The 19335-nt window shown below is 40.3% G+C and overlaps 1 protein-coding gene across 1 annotated transcript in view; it reads left to right on the top strand.

Annotated features, from left to right (window-relative positions):
• MYO10 (myosin X) overlaps positions 1–19335 on the top strand; it is a 173503-nt gene that overhangs the window by 47393 nt on the left and 106775 nt on the right. The window contains exon 2 of the mRNA XM_038770228.1: positions 952–1050. Coding sequence (XP_038626156.1) covers positions 952–1050 — 99 coding nt within the window. The remainder of the gene's footprint in view (positions 1–951; positions 1051–19335) is intronic.

Below are 19335 nucleotides of genomic sequence, written 5' to 3' on the forward strand. Positions count from 1 at the left end.
AGTGGTTCCTGCAGATGCGAGGGAGTGAAACTGTCTGTGGTTTCAAAACACTTGCTATATCTTGTTCTACCGTCTGGAACATTTCCTATATTTAAAAAGGAGTTGAAAAAATCATAAGTATGCCCCGAGAAGTGTGTGTTAGATGGTGACTTGGCTACATTGCCTTGGGTGAGATCCTTTTCTGTATCTGATTTGCATGTTGTGCATAAGTAAAAGGATCAAAACCCTAAATTTCTCATTTTGAGTCCAGAGACAAAATGGTGGGGGCTTGGAGGAGGGACGCAAGTGGGATGGGCTTGGGTGAAATGGTCAACGTGCTTTGTAGAGCAAATGGGGCTGGAACACCTCACCTGGGAGTTTTCTTTTGAGGAATTCTCAGGATGCATCAGAAACCTTAGGTGAGCAAAGCTAAAGATTTATGCCCCTAAATCACCTGGGGAACAAAATCACCCGCAATACCTCTCTACCCCGAAACCCATGATGGCAATGACTCTACACCATGGGTGCCGTGGAAGTGATACCTAGAATTGGCAATCGAGGATGCGATCCATCAGCAAGTGGTATTTATTGAGCACTTGCTGTGTGAAGAACACTATACTAAATGATTGGGAGAGTACAAAACGGAACAGTAAGTGTAGACAATCCCTGCCCCATGCTTGCTCCCAAATTGCCTTCAATTGTGAGCTACCCACTCGCCTAAGGGATGATGAACACGTTCAATTTCCATCTGTGTATTCTCTCCCAGTGCTTAGTATAGTGCTCTGCACAGAGTGCTTAATAAATGCTGCTGCCACTGCTTTAGGGCAAATCTCGGTTAGGAATTTGAAAAATACTATTTATTGGTATGGGTGACCAGGGGTTTGATAACTCAGCTCTTTTGGAGGACAAGTTTGTTTTAAATCTCCAGGCCACCACATGCCCAAAGCTTAACTCTGTTTATTTTGTTCTTAGGGTACACGGGTCTGGTTGAAAGAGAATGGGCAACACTTCCCAAGTACTGTCAATTCCTGTGCAGAAGGAGTGGTTGTTTTCAGGACAGATTATGGTCAGGTAAGAAGTTTTGAAATACTTTTCACTCCAACAGTTGGTTGTAATGACGTTTCTTTTAAAGCACAGCAGAAGCTTTCTATTTTAGGTTTTTGGAAACTCCCTTAGTCTACTGCTTCATTAAAATATTAAAAGGGGATGGAGTCTGACACTCATGTACATGAGAAACAGGTAAGAATTCTCCCTAGCATGGAAGTCAAGAGTTGCAAGCAGTACAGTAGAACCATGCACAATACTGTGGTATATGAACCTTATGTAACACAGATGTGTGAAACCGTGTTATGAATCAGTAGGGATTTGGGATTTCGCTTCTGGTTTTCAGATTGTGAGCTCACTGTGGTCAGGGAATATGTCTGTTGTTATCGTCCAGTCTCCCAAGTGCTTAGTAGAGTGCTTTGCACACAGTAAGCTCTCAATAAGTACGATTGAATAAATGATTTCTTTATAAATGCTCATAACATTTTGACTGGGATTTAAGAATAGTGCATGATTAAAATGGATAGTATTATTCAATATCAGTTATTGTAGCTCTGAATTGTATTTCTTCCTCTTTCTCTGAGTGCCTCTTTTTCCACGAATGAGCTGAAATCACCATTCTGGTTTACTCTTCTGCATTTCTTCGATGGTCTCTTAACTTTTGAGCTGGATTTTGCAGAAGTGAGAAATGTGTGTCTGGGTGCGTGTCTGTCTTGGTGTGCGTCTGTCTTGGTGTGCATGTCTCCTTTCCTCTTCCCCCACATACCTCCTCCATCTGCTAGCTTTGTCCTGTTCCTGGAAGGGAGAAGTACGGACCAACCATCTTCATGATGTCAGCTGTCCTTGAGGACCAACATAGAATCACCAGAATTCTGTCCAAAGGGATGGCCAGCTCCCAAATGAATCAATCAGTTGTATTTATTGAGCGCTTACTGTGTGCAGCACACTGTACTAAGTGCTTGGGAAAGTATAGTGCAACAGAGTTGCTAGACATATTCCATGACCACAAGCAGTTTACAGGCTAGAAACCTAAGCTTAGTCTGAGACTAGCTGCCTGGTTAATTATCAACAGATTTTTTTTCATTTTATGCATATGCCCCCTATACCAAACATTATCAAAAATACCTAACAAGAAAATACAAGGAACGTAGTTGTGAGATAGGTCTTGCAATTGCATGAGCATTTGGGAGAGCAGCTTAAAAGACTGTAAGCTTCCTCTAGACTGTAAACTCCTTATGGGCAAAGAATGTGTCTGTTTATTGTTATATTGTACTCTCCCAAGCCCTTAGTACAGTGCTTTGCATGCAGTAAGCACTCAGTAAATACGATTGAATGAATGAACTTTGAAAAACCGTTTTTCCACACTGTTTTCTTAGCATGCAGTCTTTTAAGAGGAAGTGATATTGTTTTCAGTGTATTTATGTGCCTGAAATAGGAAACCTAGAAAATGGTTACCTAGAGTGTAATGTACTGCACTGGACTGGTTTTCTTAGCCTAAGTAGCCAGTGATTAATTTACTACTACTGTTTTTCTTTTAATGATATTTAAGCACTTACTATGTGCCAGACACTGTACTACGCACTGGGGTAGATGCAAGATTGGACACAGTCCATGTCTTAGCCCCCATATTACAGATGAGGTAACCAAAAATAGAGGAAAGTTAAGTGAGTTGTTCAGGGTCACCCAGCAGGTCCTCTGACGCCCGGACTCTTTCCACTAAGATACGCTGCTTCTCATGACAAGGTAGTGGTTGACGTCTATTTGGTTAATAATTGCTGTGGTTGATCTGGTAACCCCTGAAATGCTTCTTGTCTATTCCTATTCTGTTCCCCCTCTAAACTGTGAGCTCATAGGCAGGGAATGGGTCTGTTTGTTATACTGTATTCTCCTAAGCAATTAGTCCGCCTGCTTTGCACACACTAGACACTCAATAAATACGATTGAACGAAAACGTTGAAAGCACCAGGTCCAACGCTCCTTTCATTCTGAAGGGGTGTAAGCCAAGCTCTCGGAAGACGGTGAGACTTGGCTGTCTTGCATAGCTGAGTTTACAAATCACACAGAGCAAGTTGCTCCCGTTTCTGCCAGCTGTCATGCAAAGAACTAGTTGCAGAACAATATCTGTGATGGAGAGCAGGCTCTGAGTGGGCTGCAAGGGGAGGAGCAGCTGACTTTTTTGTGGGAACTGCAGCAGACCTGGCACTCTGAGTCAGCATACAGCAGGGGCTCCTCGCTTGACTATTTAACAGGAGAGCCAAAGGACAACTTTTTAAAATCCATTTGTCAGGCTGCGTTTTGAGAAATAAATAACTGAGGCTTCAAGGGAGGAAAGCAGTAATGTTCTGGAGCCCACAATATTGATGTTCTGCCCAAGTGGGAAATCATCCATTAAGAAGCTAAAGCAATGTTTCTGACATATTTGCTTTGTTTTTCCTGAAGAGGGATCTAGACATAACACTTTTGCACTTATGTTTGAGTATTCATTCATTCATTCATTCAATCATATTTATTGAGTGCTTACTGTGCAAAGAGCACTGTACTAAGTGCTTTGAAAGTACAATACAGACGTTGGAAACACATTTTCCGACTATGTTTTTAGATGAACGTTTAACTGACCATTCCAACTTCAACAGCACTGCTTTCTTATTCTGCTAGAGAAATTTTTTTCCGCTAAATGGAGAGAACAAGAAATTTTACTCTCTTCAGCAAACCCCAAGTGACACAATCTGAGCTGATTGCCATTGACGTGATTAGAATATGTGACACTGAAATCAGGCAGTATCTTAATTTCCAATTCATTTACCTAACAGGAAAAAAATTGTCAAAATATATGCTAAATGGAAGCGGCTGATGAATAACCTCCTTCAAAATATGTGTTCTTTCACAACACAGGTGGCAAATATACATTTAAAGATCTTGTCAATCCGAGTACCTCTCCTTGAATTAGATGTCCAAAACAATTAGTCATGGAATAGCATCATATCTGGAAACAGTACCTAGCTTCAGTTTTCAGTGAGAGGCCTTTGAAAATAAGTTGGTGTGCAACAGAGATATTTTTTCCTAAACTGTGGAAAAGCAACTGGGGCATTTATGCACAACAGTGAATGTTTTGGGTTTATTTTCTGTAATGGTAATTGGTAAGCACTTATGGCGTGTCAAGCACTGTTGTAAGCATTGGGGTATATACAAATTAAACAGGTTGGACAAAGTCCCTGTCCCACATGGGGATCTCAATCTATGTAGGAGGGAGAATGGATATTGAATTCCTATTTTACAGACGAGGAAACGAAGGCACAGAGAAGTTGTGACTTGCCCAAGGTCAAGCAGCAGTCCAGTGGTATAGCAGGATTAGAACTCAGGTCCTCCAAATCCCAGGCCTCTGCTTTTTCCAATATGCCACGCTGCTTCCAATGCATTTAGTTTTCTGTTTCTCATTTTTCTTTCAATTTACAGAATGGGGAAGTAACCTGCAGTGAATATATTCAGCAGATTGCAACAGTTCTTAATCTGTGAATTCATTTTTTAAAATTCAGAAAATGCATCAGTGGGCTTCCTGAAGAGTGGAAGAGGGATAGAACAGTGCTCTAATCCTTGTAAAATACCTGAAAATTAATGTAATAAAACAATATTCTGCATTTGGCACTTAGCATTAGAGATTCCAAATATAGCCGGGGTTTTTTCCAGGAAATATGGATGCTAACTACCCAAAAACTTTATAAGGTCAAATGTTATCTTGCATACTTACATTGGGCTGTACCGATTGTGGACTGAGGATAGTTTATCACCAAACTAAAAAATTTCACTGCAGTAGTTACAAGAAGAGTACGTTTATAGAGGAGGCAGACAAGAGAACAAAGGAAGAAAATTAATCAGATGCCAAGAGGTATGTCAGTCTCCCTGGAATGATCCTCTGTTCAGAAATGTCTCCATCCTTATAGTTGATGTCAAAGTTCACAGTATTTTGCAGCAAGCATCTGCTGCAGCTTAGTGAACGAAGCTCATGACAGATGTTAACTGGATAAAGTCAAGAGACTTACAATAGGTTAGACCATATGGTGTCCACTCTTTCTGGCTTTTGTAGCCAAGGACCCAGTGGGGAACGGGGTCTTATTCTTCAAGACCAGCTGTGTAACACGGGAGCAAAGGTCACAGGCAAGGGCAGGAGTGTGGTAAGCCTGGGGAAGGTTGGACAGGGTAAGTTTGGCCAGAGATGTTTGCTAGACCACCGTATTCCAGACCCACAACAGTCTTATGGACAGTTATTCCGCAAGGGAAACTCTGGAGTACTTTGCTGTGATGAAGCAGATAATCATCTCAACTTTTGGGTGGGTTTAGGTGAACATCATCCAGGAATATTAAAGGCCTAGGTAACTCAGAACCTCTCTTCCCAATGAGTCCATGGAGCCATTCCTGTAATATACAAGGAAGAATCTTTCAGAATGTTCATAATGTTTCCTAATGTAGCATGGGACATTGAGGATATTGACCCCTACTCCCCATTTCAAGGGAGCATCAAGGGAAGCTTGTTGGTGTTTTGAGAGAGAGAGAGAGAGAGAGAGAGAGAGAGAGAGAGAGAGAGTGTGTGTGTGTGTGTGTGTGTGTGTGTGTGTGTGTGACTACTCCAGCCGTATTTAGGAATAAATAATGGTTTAGCTGAAAGGAAATTAGCCCCTTTTAAATAGTTCTTGCCCGCAAAGCAACTCCTTCAGTGTCTGACATGAACTGGTCCCAAGGACTTTAATGAATTAGCCAAAAATCGGGCCCCTGTAAACATAGTTAGGCAGGATTGGCTTCTTGGAGAAGGTTGGATTTGACCTGATGGAGTCAGGTTAAGAAATCTGGGGCACTTTTTGTTTGGTACAAACTTGGACTGCTTCATGGGTAAGAAAGAGACTACTGTAGACACTGGCAAGGTTTTAGAATTCAAACCTGACCTTGTGTTCCAGATACATACTTTAAGGTCTTACGTAGAAGTTAACTGCTTAGTTTGGCTGTGTGAGAAAGTTGAGGCAAAGAAAATGAGGTAATGGGGGTGAGATGTGTATGCAGTATTACTTTAGTATGTAAGCTGCAGGAGTTGGAAAATAAACAGGGTTAAATTTGTAAACACAACCAAGGTCTTTCTTTCCGCTTACAAAGTGTTCATCTGAAACCAATAATTAAAGGATATTTGTAACCTAGAATTGGTTACAATTCTACCAGTATTATGTTACACTCTAGTATTTAGTTATAGGCATTTGGGCGGAGTATGTATTCATGCAATTAACAGCCCCCAGGGGTCTGAAAGAACCAATGAAACTCCCAAGGGGCTACGTCTGTAGGCACTAGGAGAAATCAGCTCTATATTTGAGTTTTTTTCATCAACTATCACTTTCCACACACCAAACTGAAGTATCTTTGAAGCCACATTCTGGACTCACATGGAGTCTTTATAATGGATCTTGTTTTCAATTTGAATTTTATCTCAGTGGTATTCAGCAAAACCATATCCTGTTTTCCCTTGTAGACACAACATGGAGTAGAATCACCTAGTAACATTACATTTCCTAGTAGCATTACCTTGAACTCAGAAGGTACCTGTCATTTAACATCTCGCCAGGTGCTCACTGCCTGAAATTCTGTCCAGGAAAGATGTGAAGACAGTTTTTTCCATAATCAGTCTTGGAAAAGGCCTTCTTGATGGAAAGTTAAAAAAATTGCACCACAGTGCTCTTTAACTGTAGCAAGGGCTTCTGAAACCTTGAAAGTTGATCCTAAGCTTTAGGTTTAAAGTTAGCATTCAGAAAAAATACTTCATGCCATCCTGCTTTCACCTTCTTCTGTTATTGTTATTAGAATAAACTCTGGAACTAGGAAGACTGAGCATTAATTGGGGAATTCATACTCTCAAGGGTTTAAGCATGTTTAAAGAACCAGTTTCCCAAAATTGATGAAACCAAGGAAATGTTACATATTTAAGTCATGGTATCTGTCTCCATAGTTCCCTGCCATTTTCTCCCAGAATACTGTATGACACTGGCTATAGCAAAGTTGTACAAAGAATATAGTGTTCTCTATCTGGTACAGTTTTTTATATTTAGAATATTTCTGGTTGAATGCCATGCATATGTGTACACAAAATTTTGTAAAAGTAAATTGTGCAGTTGTGAGAAATGGCTACTACATGAAATTTCTTTTTCAAATCTGTTGATTGTCAGACACATTCATACAACTCATTCACATCAATGAGTTCTTATTGTTAATCTTTTCTATCTTAAATACTTTATTTTTATATTTGACCATTGAGATGGAGGAGACCTTGTGTTAGAATGTGTAAATTTGCAATACCCACTGATGAGAATTTCCATCTTGTTGCTTTTATGTAGTTCAAAGTGAATTCATTTTTTGTGGGTTATCAGCTAGATCATTTAATTTCTAAGTTCCCTAAAAGCATTCCAATTATCTTCTATAAAATCGTGGTCTAATATTGCTACCAAGATCAGACATGGCTGAACAAATAGTTAAGATGTCAGCCTTCTCTCTCACAGAGTGTAAAGAAAAATCTAAACCATCTGTGCTTGGTGAGCTTTTATTATGTCTGTACTAAAGAGAGGAAAACCCCTTTGTTTTCAAATTGAAGCAAATGTATACAGACTGCCATTTTAATTTCTTTTAGTATGAATTGGAACCCATTTTGACAGAACAATGTTGATAAAGTTTCATACCTATTTTAGGGGAAAACCACCTCAATATATGGTTGGTCTAATTTTCTAGTCCAAATGTTTAGGATATGAGCACTTGTGAATTTGGTGAGCGTATGACTGAATCTTCAAACAGTGTTTTATTGTGTTTCAGATTTTCTTGTCCAAATGTTTAGGATATGAGCACTTGTGAATATGGTGAGCATATGAATAATTCTTCAAAGTGGTTTTAGTGTGTTCAATGTCTAACCCCCAAAGCACCCAAGACTGCAGTATTAATGTATAGTTGTCCATAAATACTATAGATGAAATAGTATTTTGTAACCTGGATGATGGGTCGTCTTTCATTTAGTAACATTGGCTTTAAGAGGTTAAAATGCAGTTTCGTAAAATGTGGTGCATTTATTTGTAATCAACCTCGAAAATGACCTTTTATGACATGGAGGTGTAATCATTCTTGGTCAATGGAAGCCATACAGACAATGTTCTGTGAGCTTTCTGATTGCAGTAGCTAATCAGCATTTTAATCCGTGGTTTGTAATGAGCATCTGCTGTGTCCAGAACACTGTACTAAGTGCTTGGAAGAGTAGAACAGAGTTGTACAATAGAGTTAATAGACGTAATCTGTACCCTCAGAAAGTTAGTGTCTAGCAGAAATGTGTATTTTTATTGTGTGGAAGGAATAGTCCTTAATGGCACCTCTTTCCAAATGCCAGTATTAATTCAACTAAGAGTTGCTGGGTTCTCGATAGAAGTAGTTTCAAAGAAACTTCATTGTAATTGTGGTGGTTTAGCCTTTTGAACATTGAGGAAAAATGAAACTTTGAGATAAATTGCTTATTGTTTCCCTTGCTTTTAAAATAAGCACAGTAGTGCAGGTCTATTGTAATAAAGACCTTTTTAGTCCTGTCCTGATCAACCAAATACAGCTGTAGCCACAGGGAGAGAGAGTGCTTAAAATTCCATCCGATAGGGCTTTGTGTTCTTCGTAGTCTGGTATCCTGTTCCATTAAACAAAGATCATTGCCACCAATGTCCGTCTTTCCTTCTAGACTGTAAGCTCATTGTGGGCAGGGAATGTGGGTATGAAATTGCAAATAAATGAAAACATGAGCATATAGTAATAATAATAATAATGGTAGCATTTATTAAGTGCTCACTGTGTGCAAAGCACTGTTCTAAGCGCTGGGGAGGTTTCAGGGTGATCAGGTTGTCCCACGGGGGGCTCACAGTCTTAATCCCCATTTAACAGATGAGGTAACTGAGGCACAGAGAAGTGAAGTGACTTGCCCAAGGTCACACAGCTGGCAGTTGGTGGAGCCGGGATTTGAACCCTTGACCTCTGACTCCAAAGCCCGTGCTCTTTGCACTGAGCCACACTGATCCGCCTTCTGGAGAGCCGTGTGTGAGGTACTCCTCACTTTTTGTTATTAATTTCCCATAGTGCAAAGTGAGGTTTTACTGTGTCTATCCTGGTAGCTGCAGTATCCTTTGAAATATCAACTTTGGCTTCCCTTTAATGTCTAAGGAGCAAGTGGAAGTATAGAGTTTTAGGCTAGTCATAGAAGTCCTTTTTTTCCTTCTCACTTCCCTTAAGCAAGGCATTAAGTGTGGTATACTCTTTTGGGATAGGGAGTTGCCTTAGAATGTTAATGTGACAGGAAAGGACAAAGGAAAAAATATGGATATCTCTGTGAAAAGTGACTGCCACCCTAAATCCAACAGGTAGCGGTGTTCTTAATGCTCTGGAAAGCATTGTGGAGAGGAAATTTAAGCTTAATTCTGCTGACTCCTGTGGTATTTAAAATCTGTGGTGTTGTAATTAAATCCCCCATAATTTGTCATCTTGTTGAGTCTCTGCTTCACTTTGAAGGCTGATATAGTTTTCAGTCCAATGAGAAAATATGCTGTTGAACATTCCTCAGTGGCTGGTAAGTGCAGCTGCATCCAAGATGTCAACATACCAAATACATCAAGAGAAAGCAAACCTAGTTTTCCTCTATATTACCATCTACCTGAGTTATATTTTGGAAAAACATTATTGGTATCCATTTCTTCCCATGTTTAAATAACTTATTTTTGGTTTTTAGAATGCAGTGTATTTAGCGGAAAGTGTTTAGTGCATAGCGTTGGTTTGGGTAGTGTAATCATTTAGCCCAGTTTTTAGCCTAAACACATGGAGCGTTTATTTTTTCAGTGGGAGCTGATTATCATCCAATTTCACAGTTGGGTCGTTAAATTGCATGGAAGGAAGTTAACACTCAAGGTCAGATGTTGAATCAGTGACTGGGTAGTGATCAGAATTCAGAATCCTGATAGCTCAGAGCTGGCATCTGACAGCTTACTAGACCATACATCCTTTCCTTCCCAAATGATTGCCCAAACATCCAATTACCCTAAGGTATTTTTTTTTAATGATGTTTGTTAGATTCATTTACTTAATGTGTGATTAGATTGGGTCAGTTCTGCCTGGTAAATTCAGGGCTTAGTTGGTGCCAGGGATTTTGTGGATATGTCGCAACTCCCCTGGAACCTCTGGAATTGGCTATTGGCAGCAGTTATGATCCGTCCTCCTGGACCCCACAGATAGGCAATTCATAGTCTCTCCAGCAGATTCATTTATTAATTCACTCATTCAATCGTATTTACCGAGCACTAACTGTGTTTAGAGCACTGTACTAAGTGCTTGGAAAGTACAATTCAGCAGTAAAGAGACAATCCTTGTCCACACCAGGCTTACAGTCTAGAAGAAGGAGACAGACATCAAAACAAATAAACAGGCATCAATATAGAGTTATATATACATATATACACCCAACTTGTACTTCCCAAGTGCTTAGTACAGTGCTCTGCACACAGTAAGCGCTCAATAAATACGATCGGTTGAATGAATGAAAGTGCTGTGGGGTGGGGAGTGGGGAAGGGCAAAGGGAGCAAGTCGAGGTGACGCGGAAGGGAGGGGAAGCTGAGGAAGGAGGACTTAGTTTGGGAAGGCCTCTTGGAGAAGGTGAGTCTCCAGTAGGGCTTTGAAGGGTGGAAGAATGATTGTTTGGTGGATTTGTGGAGGGAGGGCATTCCAGGCCAGAAGTAGGACGTGGGCCAGGGGTCAACAGCGTGTGACAACAGAAAGGCAGGTAGTAAGTATAGTTAAATGCTGCTTTCCGGACTGAGAGAACATAAAAACCTGCCACAGGGCTAGGTGTAGAGGGGAGCAAGGAGAGCAGTTAGAGGAGAGATGTGCGTTTTACTACTCAAGCAGTAGTATTTATTCAGTGCTTCCTGTATACAGAGCACTATATAGGCATCAGAAATAAAAGCGTCAGGTACTGATTGCATACCAGATAGAGTTATGATCTGCTGAAAGTGGGGGTGAAAATGCCTGTTAAAGCATTTTAAAGTACTCAATCATCTTGGCCCCTTCTACCTCATCTCCTTGCCCTCCTATAACCTTGCCCAAGCACTTCACTCCTCTAATTCCAACCTTCTCACCGAACAATGAGAAGTTTAGCACCAGAGGAGTGGAGAGTGCGGGCCGGGATGTAGAAGGAGAGAAGGGAGGTGCAGTAAGAAGGGGCAAGGTGATGGAGGGCTGTGAAGCCAATAATGAGGAGTTTTTGTTTGATACGGAGGTTGATAGGCCGTATGGTTTAAACCCCAGCACCTTTTTCATGACAAAATAACCACTGAGTGTATCCTGTCATTTTTAAGGAAAAACTGATCTTTTCTTTGCTTTTTCACACATTTACTTTTTAGATTGACTCTGGTTTTGGTTGGGCTTAAAGTTAAAGAAGTCAAACTATTTTTTTGCAGTCCTTCATAGAATCACCACTGGCTTCACATCAGTCGTTCAGTGAAATCGGCAGTATTCGAGTGCCAGCTGCGTTCAGGAACTTGGGAGAGAGTTCAGTGAGGTTAAAGAATCTAGGAGAAGCCTTTTCTGTAAGCTCTCCTTTGTCTTCTTTCACTCTGGCGTCACCTTGACACGGTCCCTTTATCCATTCCCCCTCCCAGCCCTACTGCATTTATGTACATATCTGTAATTATGTTTATTTATATTAATGTCTATCTCCTGCTAGACTGTAAGTTCCTCGTGGGCAATCTGTTATATTGTTATACTGCACTCTCCCAAGTGTTTAGTACAGTGCCCTGCACATAGTAAGCACTCCGTAAAAATACGATGGACTGATTAAATTGTGAACTATGTATTTTTTAATATTAAATATTCAAACTGGCATATGCAAGTAAAAAGCTTTTGTAATCAAAGGGCTAAAAAAAGGTAAGAAGAAATTTGATAGGGTAGCCTAGTATTAAAGTGCTTGTTTGATTTGGTTCTTGATGAGGTCTCTGCCTAGGCAAGTTAGTTGGATGGATGTGGAGGCGCTATAAACACTGTGCGGTTTTTTTTTTTGATGAGATGGAATATTATATGTATGTCTTCCCAGAGAGTGTTTACCTTTATACTAAGTTTAGTGTTTTGGCACACGGCCCAGAGAAACTCTGTGGCATCAAAAAACCATGTGTGAACCCCATACAAACATTCTCATATAAATATAGGCAGTAGGGAGTTTAGAGTGCATCTCGTTTCCCCCTCATAATTATGGCATTTGTTAAGCACCTTGTATACACACACACACACACACACACACACACACACACACACACACACACACACACAAATATTTCCAGCAAAGGTGGCTACTTCCTGCCCAACTTGCCTGGAGGAGTTTGGGACTAGAATGTAGTAATAATTACAGTATATATATATATATATATATATATATATAGGCAGAACTGGGAATAGAATCTGGTCTCCTGACTTCCAGTCCTGTGTTCTTTCTATTAGGTGTTAAATTCAGATTTTGCTAATAACAAGCTCTCTCAAACATGTTTGTAAGATTAGAACACTTTGTGAAAAGGAAAGTTAAGGTAGACTCGAGTGTACTGAAATGTCAGAAATTTTGATAGAAAAAGTTTCGGGAAAATGGATTTATTTAGCATTTTGGGTGAGATATTGTTTCTGGCTTAGTTGCTGACTCACCAAGTTACTTTGAGTAAATCCTGCACCCTATCAGTGCATGCCTTTCATCTCTAAGATGGGAAGAATAATCACACTGAGCCATTATGTAATCAAGTAATATCTGTTAATCACCCATGTAATTATATTTATTGGATTGCTTTTAATCTTCTCTTTGGGATTTTTATATATTGGCTTGACCATTGCAAGCTTGAACTCCAAGCACTTTAGTTCTATTTCTGGTTAGCTTTTTAACCATTCTTCTCCCCTTGGCTATTTCACCCTTTTAAAACTCAATCTGTAAAACCACTCACTAAGATCTGAGGGTTTGACAAGCTCTAACTGAATCACAGTTAAGTAGTGCATAAGTTGCCAAAGCATTATTTTCAGTTGATTTTCTTTAGCAGTTTCTCTGCAGACACAAACGTTCTTGGATCCATTTGGTGGGTAAAAAAGGAAGTTGAAAGCAAACCATGCATTTATAAAAATTTAGGAAATATTGCCATACCTCTTAATATATTATGGGACTGGAGGAAAAAGATTGTTACTCATCAGTCATTGAATGATATTTATTAAGTGTTTACAGTGTGCAGAGCAAGAGAAGCAGCGTGGCTTAGTGGAAAGAGCACGGGCTTGGGAGTCAGAGGACATGGGCTCTAGTCCCATCTCCACCACTTGTCTACTGGGTGACCTTGGGCAAGTCACTTAACTTCTCTGTGCCTCAGTTACCTCATCTGTAAAATGGGGATTAAAATTGTGAGCTCCATATGGGACAACCTTATTACCCTGTATCTACCCCAGCACTTAGAACAGTGCTTGGCACATAGTAAACACTTAACAAATACCATAATTATTACTTTTTGTTATTACTGTACTAAGTGCTTTGAAGTGTACATTGCAACAGAGGTGGTAGACATTCCCCTCCCACAATGAGCTACTCTTTACTTTTTTTAGGCAGAAGTAGCATTTTCCAAATGACTTCCTTTTTGAGGACAAGTATCCAATTTTGTGAGAGTTAAAGATTACTTGAAGAAAAGATATACTATATAAATGTGTGTGTTTATGTATATATTCATGTATACATATATAGTGCACAGTATTGATTACATTCATATATGCATGCATACCTGCAGAATAGCCTAAGCTGTCTTCTTTTCCTCCATGCAGAACAGTCACTGTCTAGAAACAAAAATCAGAAAGCGATTTATTTCTAAAAAGATGCCGAGTTGATTATGCTTGTTAGACAAGTCAAACTGGTAAGCCTGCTTCATCCAAAGTGTAGTTGATATTTAAATATTGACAGGGAAATGTGTCTGTAACCCTAGGTTACTAACCATCCATGCAATGTGTCAGGTCCTTGATAATAGTGCTAGCCAGGCCTTTTGTTGAACATCTTTACATAAGGACTGCTTTTGTTAAACTAAAAGATTCCTCCACAGTAGTGGGGAAATATTTCAAGCAAGGGTGGCTACTTCCTGCCCCACTTGCCTGGAGGAGTTTGGGACTAGAATGTAGTAATAATTACGGGATTAATTAAGTGCTTAGTATGTGCAGGAGTCAAAACAAGGTTATCAGTGCGGGAGTCAAAGCAAGGTTGTTCATTCAATCGTATTTATTGAGCGCTTATTGTGTGCAGAGCACGGTACTAAGTGCTCAGATCCGACCTGGGACCCATCACAATCTATCTTTTTCTCATTTTACAAATGAGGCTATTGGAGGCCCGGAGAGGTTGTGACTTGCCCAGGGTCACAGAGTTGGCCAGTGGTGAAACGGACTTACATCTAGGTCTTCTAACTTCCAATCCCATGTTCTGTCCCCTGGAAGAGTAGAGTGATGAGTCTGTTTCCTTTGCAAGAGGGAATGATCAAGCTTATTGTCCTTCCAATTTGGGCATTACACAATAGAAGAATTAAGCAGCATTCTTCTTTCAACCCAAATCTTTCTGGGAAAAATATAATTAATAATGATGGGGAACATGAAGATCTAATAGGCACTGGCTGAGGCTAACAGTCATATTTATTGAGTGCTTACGGTACAGAGCACTGTACTAAGCAGTTGGGAGAGTGCATTATAACAATATAACAGGCACATTCCCTTCCCACAACGAGCTTACAATCTAGAAGGGGAGATAGATATTAATAAAATTACAGATATGTACAAAAGTGCTGTGGGGGTAGGAGGAGGGATAAATAAATATGGAAGCAAGTGAAGGTGAAGTGAAGGAGTGGGAGAAGAGGAAAGGAGGACTTAATCAGAGGTAAGACCTCTTGGAGGAGACGTGGCTTCAATAAGGCTTTGAAAGCAGGGGAGTCATTGTCGGATATGAGGAAGGAGGATGTTCCAGGCCAGAGGCAGGGCATGGGCGAGAGGTCGATAGGGAAATAGACAAGATAAAGGTACGGTGAGAAGGTTGGCATTAGAGGAGTGAAGTATGTGGGCTGGGTTATAGGAGAGTAGGGAGATGAGGTAGGAGGGGCCAAGGTGTTTGAGTACTTTAAAGTGCTTTAACAGGCATTTTCATTCCTAATTTCAGCAGATCATAACTCGGTCGTACGCAGTCAGTCCCTGATGCTTTTATGTCTGATGCCTGTACAGTGCTTTGTACACAGGAAGCACTGAATAAATACCACTGCTTGAGTAGTAAAACGCACACCTCTCCTCTAACCGCTATCCTTGCTCCCCCCTACACCGAGCCCTGTGACAGGTTTTTATGTTCTTTCAGTCTGGAAAGCAGCATTTAACTATACTTGCTACCTGTCTTTCTGTTGTCAAATGCAACAGAGATCAGCCTCATGCCTTGAGCAACAGCGTGGCTCAGTGGAAAGAGTGAGGGCTTGGGAGTCAAAGGTCGTGGGTTCTAATCCTGGCTCTGCCATTGATCAGGTGTGTGACTTTGGGTAAGTCACAACTTCTCTGGGCCTCAGTGACCTCATCTGGAAAATGGGGATTAAGACTCTGAGCCCTACGTGGGACAACCTGATTACCTTATATCCCCCCCAGTGCTTAGAACAGTGCTTGGCACATAGTAAGTGCCTAACAATTACCAAAATTATTATTATTATTATTATTGAGCAACAAATGTTTAATTGTGCTTTTATCAAATTATTTTCCTAGTCTTGCTAGGAAATGTGGTAGCCACTCCCATGGGTTGAAAACTTAAGTTAAATAGGTCTTACAGATTCAAACGTACTATTACAGCTAGAAACCACGATATTGTGGTCGGGATTAAGGGAATTGTGAGTTTTATTGGTAGATAAACATTAAAAAGCATATTAATGGAAAACAGTTTTGCAAGAAAAATTGGCAGCGAAGTCAACTTCTTATTGTTAAAAATACAAATAAAATGTGATTTCTTTTATGGGTGGTTTGAATAATTTATTAATGCCTTGAACCAAAAAATAACTTTAAAATGCTGAATCGTATGGGGCCATACCTAATTTTATTTGTTGAATACTATATAGCCTCTCTTTATAGTCACAGCAAGTGAAAAAAAGTGAGAGACTCCCACATTGGTGTACAACTTCATGGTTTATTTTTAAGGTTTATACTTTTAGTATCCTAGGGAAAGAGAAAGTTACCGTTTGATATAATGTGTCAATCTTGGATAAATTATAAGTAAATTGCTAATAATCATGGCCAGTAAATCTTCCCAATTGCAATTTGTTGTTTAACCTGAGTCAAATCCACATTACTTTCATCATAAGCTTCTGCTTCAGTTAGTGATGATCTAGCTGGGTAGATACAAGCTAATCAGGTTGGACACAGTCCCTACCTCGTTTCTCATTCATTCGTATTTATTGAATGTTTACTGTGTGCAGAGCACTGTACTAAGTGCTTGGAAAGTACAAATCTGCAAGGCTAAGATGCATAAAATAGCCTATTGGTTCTTCCTATCTATCATTCATATTTATGCCATGCGTGGAGTTAGCAGTTTTTGTCACCACATACCATAGGAAAGTAACACTGGTTGTGGAAAGGTTGTCATCCCTATTCTTTTCAAATAAGGGAGGTTCTGGGCACTTGAAACTTTTAAGTTTCTTAAGAGGAAGACTGTTAACTGATGGTATTTATTAAACATTTACTATATAACAAATGTGTGCAGGGCCAGAAGTCAGAGAGTGACCATCCCATATGTGCCTCATAGGCCAAGAGGGATAAGTGTATTTTATAGATGAGGAATCGAAGACATGGAGAAGTTAAAGTGACTCACCCCAAGGGGAAAGAAGTGGCAGAGCCCAGCCTAGAACCTCAGTCTTCTGACTCTGTCATGAGTACTTTCCTTTAGGCTAGTTACTCTTTATTCACAATAGTCACACTTGGTTTATTATGAGTTGATTGTTCAAGTTAATACACGATTTGGCTGGATGATTGGTTATGACTTGCTTTCTGTAAAGTGGTGTGTGTGGGCGTGCGTGTGTTTGTGTATGTACGCATACATAGTAGTAACTGATGACTCTTCGATTGAAGGTTTGGGTTGAAAGGCATCTAGGAGAACCTTAACTAAAGCATTTACTGCAGGAGGCTAAAAGAAACATAGCTTACTTATCTACCAGTCTATGAGTAGATGGTGCTGTCTTGATTACCCTGAGCCCTGGATTGCTAAGAGGGCACACCCATATGACAACTGATTAGGATTCTTTGTTCACAGTCTTGGGGGTAGTCTGCATGGTGGCATAATTCATTACTTCCCAAGCGCCTAGTACAGTGCTATGCATGCAGTAAGTGCTCAATAAATACGATTGAATGAATGAATTGCTTGTCCCCAAACCTTGCAAGTTGACCAAACCATTCCATTTAACTGTGTCCACCATTTTATCACTCAGCACATAGGTTTGTGGGTGTGTGGTTTTTTAAAATGGTATTTGTTAAGTGCTTACCATGTGCTAGGCACTGTACTGAGCACTGGGGTAAATAGAAGGTAATCAGGTTGGACACAGCCCATGTCCCGCACCAGGTTCACGGTCTTAATCCCTACTTTATGAATGAGGCAACTGAGGCACATAGACTTTAAGTGGTATTTGTTAAGTGCTTACTATGTGCCAGGCTCTGTTCTAAGCACTGGGGTAGATACAAGGTAATCAGGTTGGACACAGTGCCTGTCCCATTCCTCATTCATTCAATCATATTTTTTGAGTGCTTACTGTGTGCAGAGCACTGTACTAAGCACTCGGAAAGTACAAATCGGCAACATATAGAGACGGTCCCAACCTCCAGTAGTAGCTCATCCACCTCCACATTAAAGAGAAACTCCTGTCGGCTTTAAAGCCCTCAATCAGCTCGTCCTCTCCTACCTTACCTCACTCATCTACTACAGCTCAGCCCACATACTTTGCTCCTCGAACCCCAGCTTACTCATTGTTCCCCCATCTCAATCTAGCTTCTGATCCCTTTCCCATATCCTCCACCATATATGCCAGACCACTACTTTCCCCACCTTCAAAGCCTAATTACGTTCACATCTCCAGGACACCTTCCCTGACTAAGGTCTCTTTTCCCTCCACCTCCCTCTCGCTTCTGTGTAGTCTGTGCACTTGGATCTGTGACCTTTGGACATTTGATATTCACCCCACAGCACTTTTGTACCTATCTATAAATTATATATTATAAATTGTTTATATTAATGTCTCTCACCCCCTCTGGACTGTACGTTTGTTTTGAGCAGGGAACGTTCTGCCAACCTTGTTTATTGATTGTAATCCCTCAAGTGCTTTGTACAGTGCTCTGCACATAGCAAGCTCTCAGTCAATACTACTGATGATGGTGATTACAAATTTCTCACAAATGAGACTCTGGAAGAGATTAGTCATTGCAAATTTCTCACAAATGAGACTCTGGAAGAGATTAATCACTTCTGTTCTGGGTTGGAAGTTAAAAAGCAAAAACTATGCACAACAATAGCATGTCTTATTTACTCCATAAATCACTGGCCACATCCAAACCTCAGTAACAGCATCCAGCTATTTTCTTTGGTGGGTTTCCGGCTGTGATTGTTTTAATATTCCTTTCCTAAGTTTGAGCCAGTAATGTGTTCCCATTCTCCTTGATAGTGGAAAGTTCATTGAGTTTGATTCCTTATTAGATTGTTTCTAAGAAACAACCAAAAAAACTGAATCCATAATTGAAACAGACTTCCCCTCTGATTTTCTCTCTCCCTCTCTTTCTTCCTCCATCTCTCTTCCCTCCCTAAATAATTTGGAATATGTTTCTCTGGTGGGTAATGCAAAATATAACCGGTGTCCTAACTGTCTCGCAACTAGCATCATTTTCTAAAGCATTTCTCAAAAGTAACATTCAACGTGTTAAGCATATATTATAAGTAATGGCAGAATGAATGATAATGAAATGACTTACCCAAGGTCACACAGGAGGTAAGTAGTTGAGTCGGGGTTGGTGTGGGAAGGTAATGTGGAAAACTACTCAAGCACTTGGCTTGCTTTCTGTGGAAAACCAAAATTGATGTCCCCTTCAAGTGGCAGTCTAGGGCATTGATGGCTTGGTTAGCAGATTGGCAGCAATACTAGCCTGTAGATCCTGGGTGCTGGATGATTTCAGGTGAAGGAAACCTCTCTCCTGGAAAAAGTTCCCATCCTTCCAAAAGCACGGTAGTGGGCCTGGAAA

Source organism: Tachyglossus aculeatus, chromosome X3, assembly GCF_015852505.1.
Source record: "Tachyglossus aculeatus isolate mTacAcu1 chromosome X3, mTacAcu1.pri, whole genome shotgun sequence".
NCBI classification, from domain to species: domain Eukaryota; kingdom Metazoa; phylum Chordata; class Mammalia; order Monotremata; family Tachyglossidae; genus Tachyglossus; species Tachyglossus aculeatus.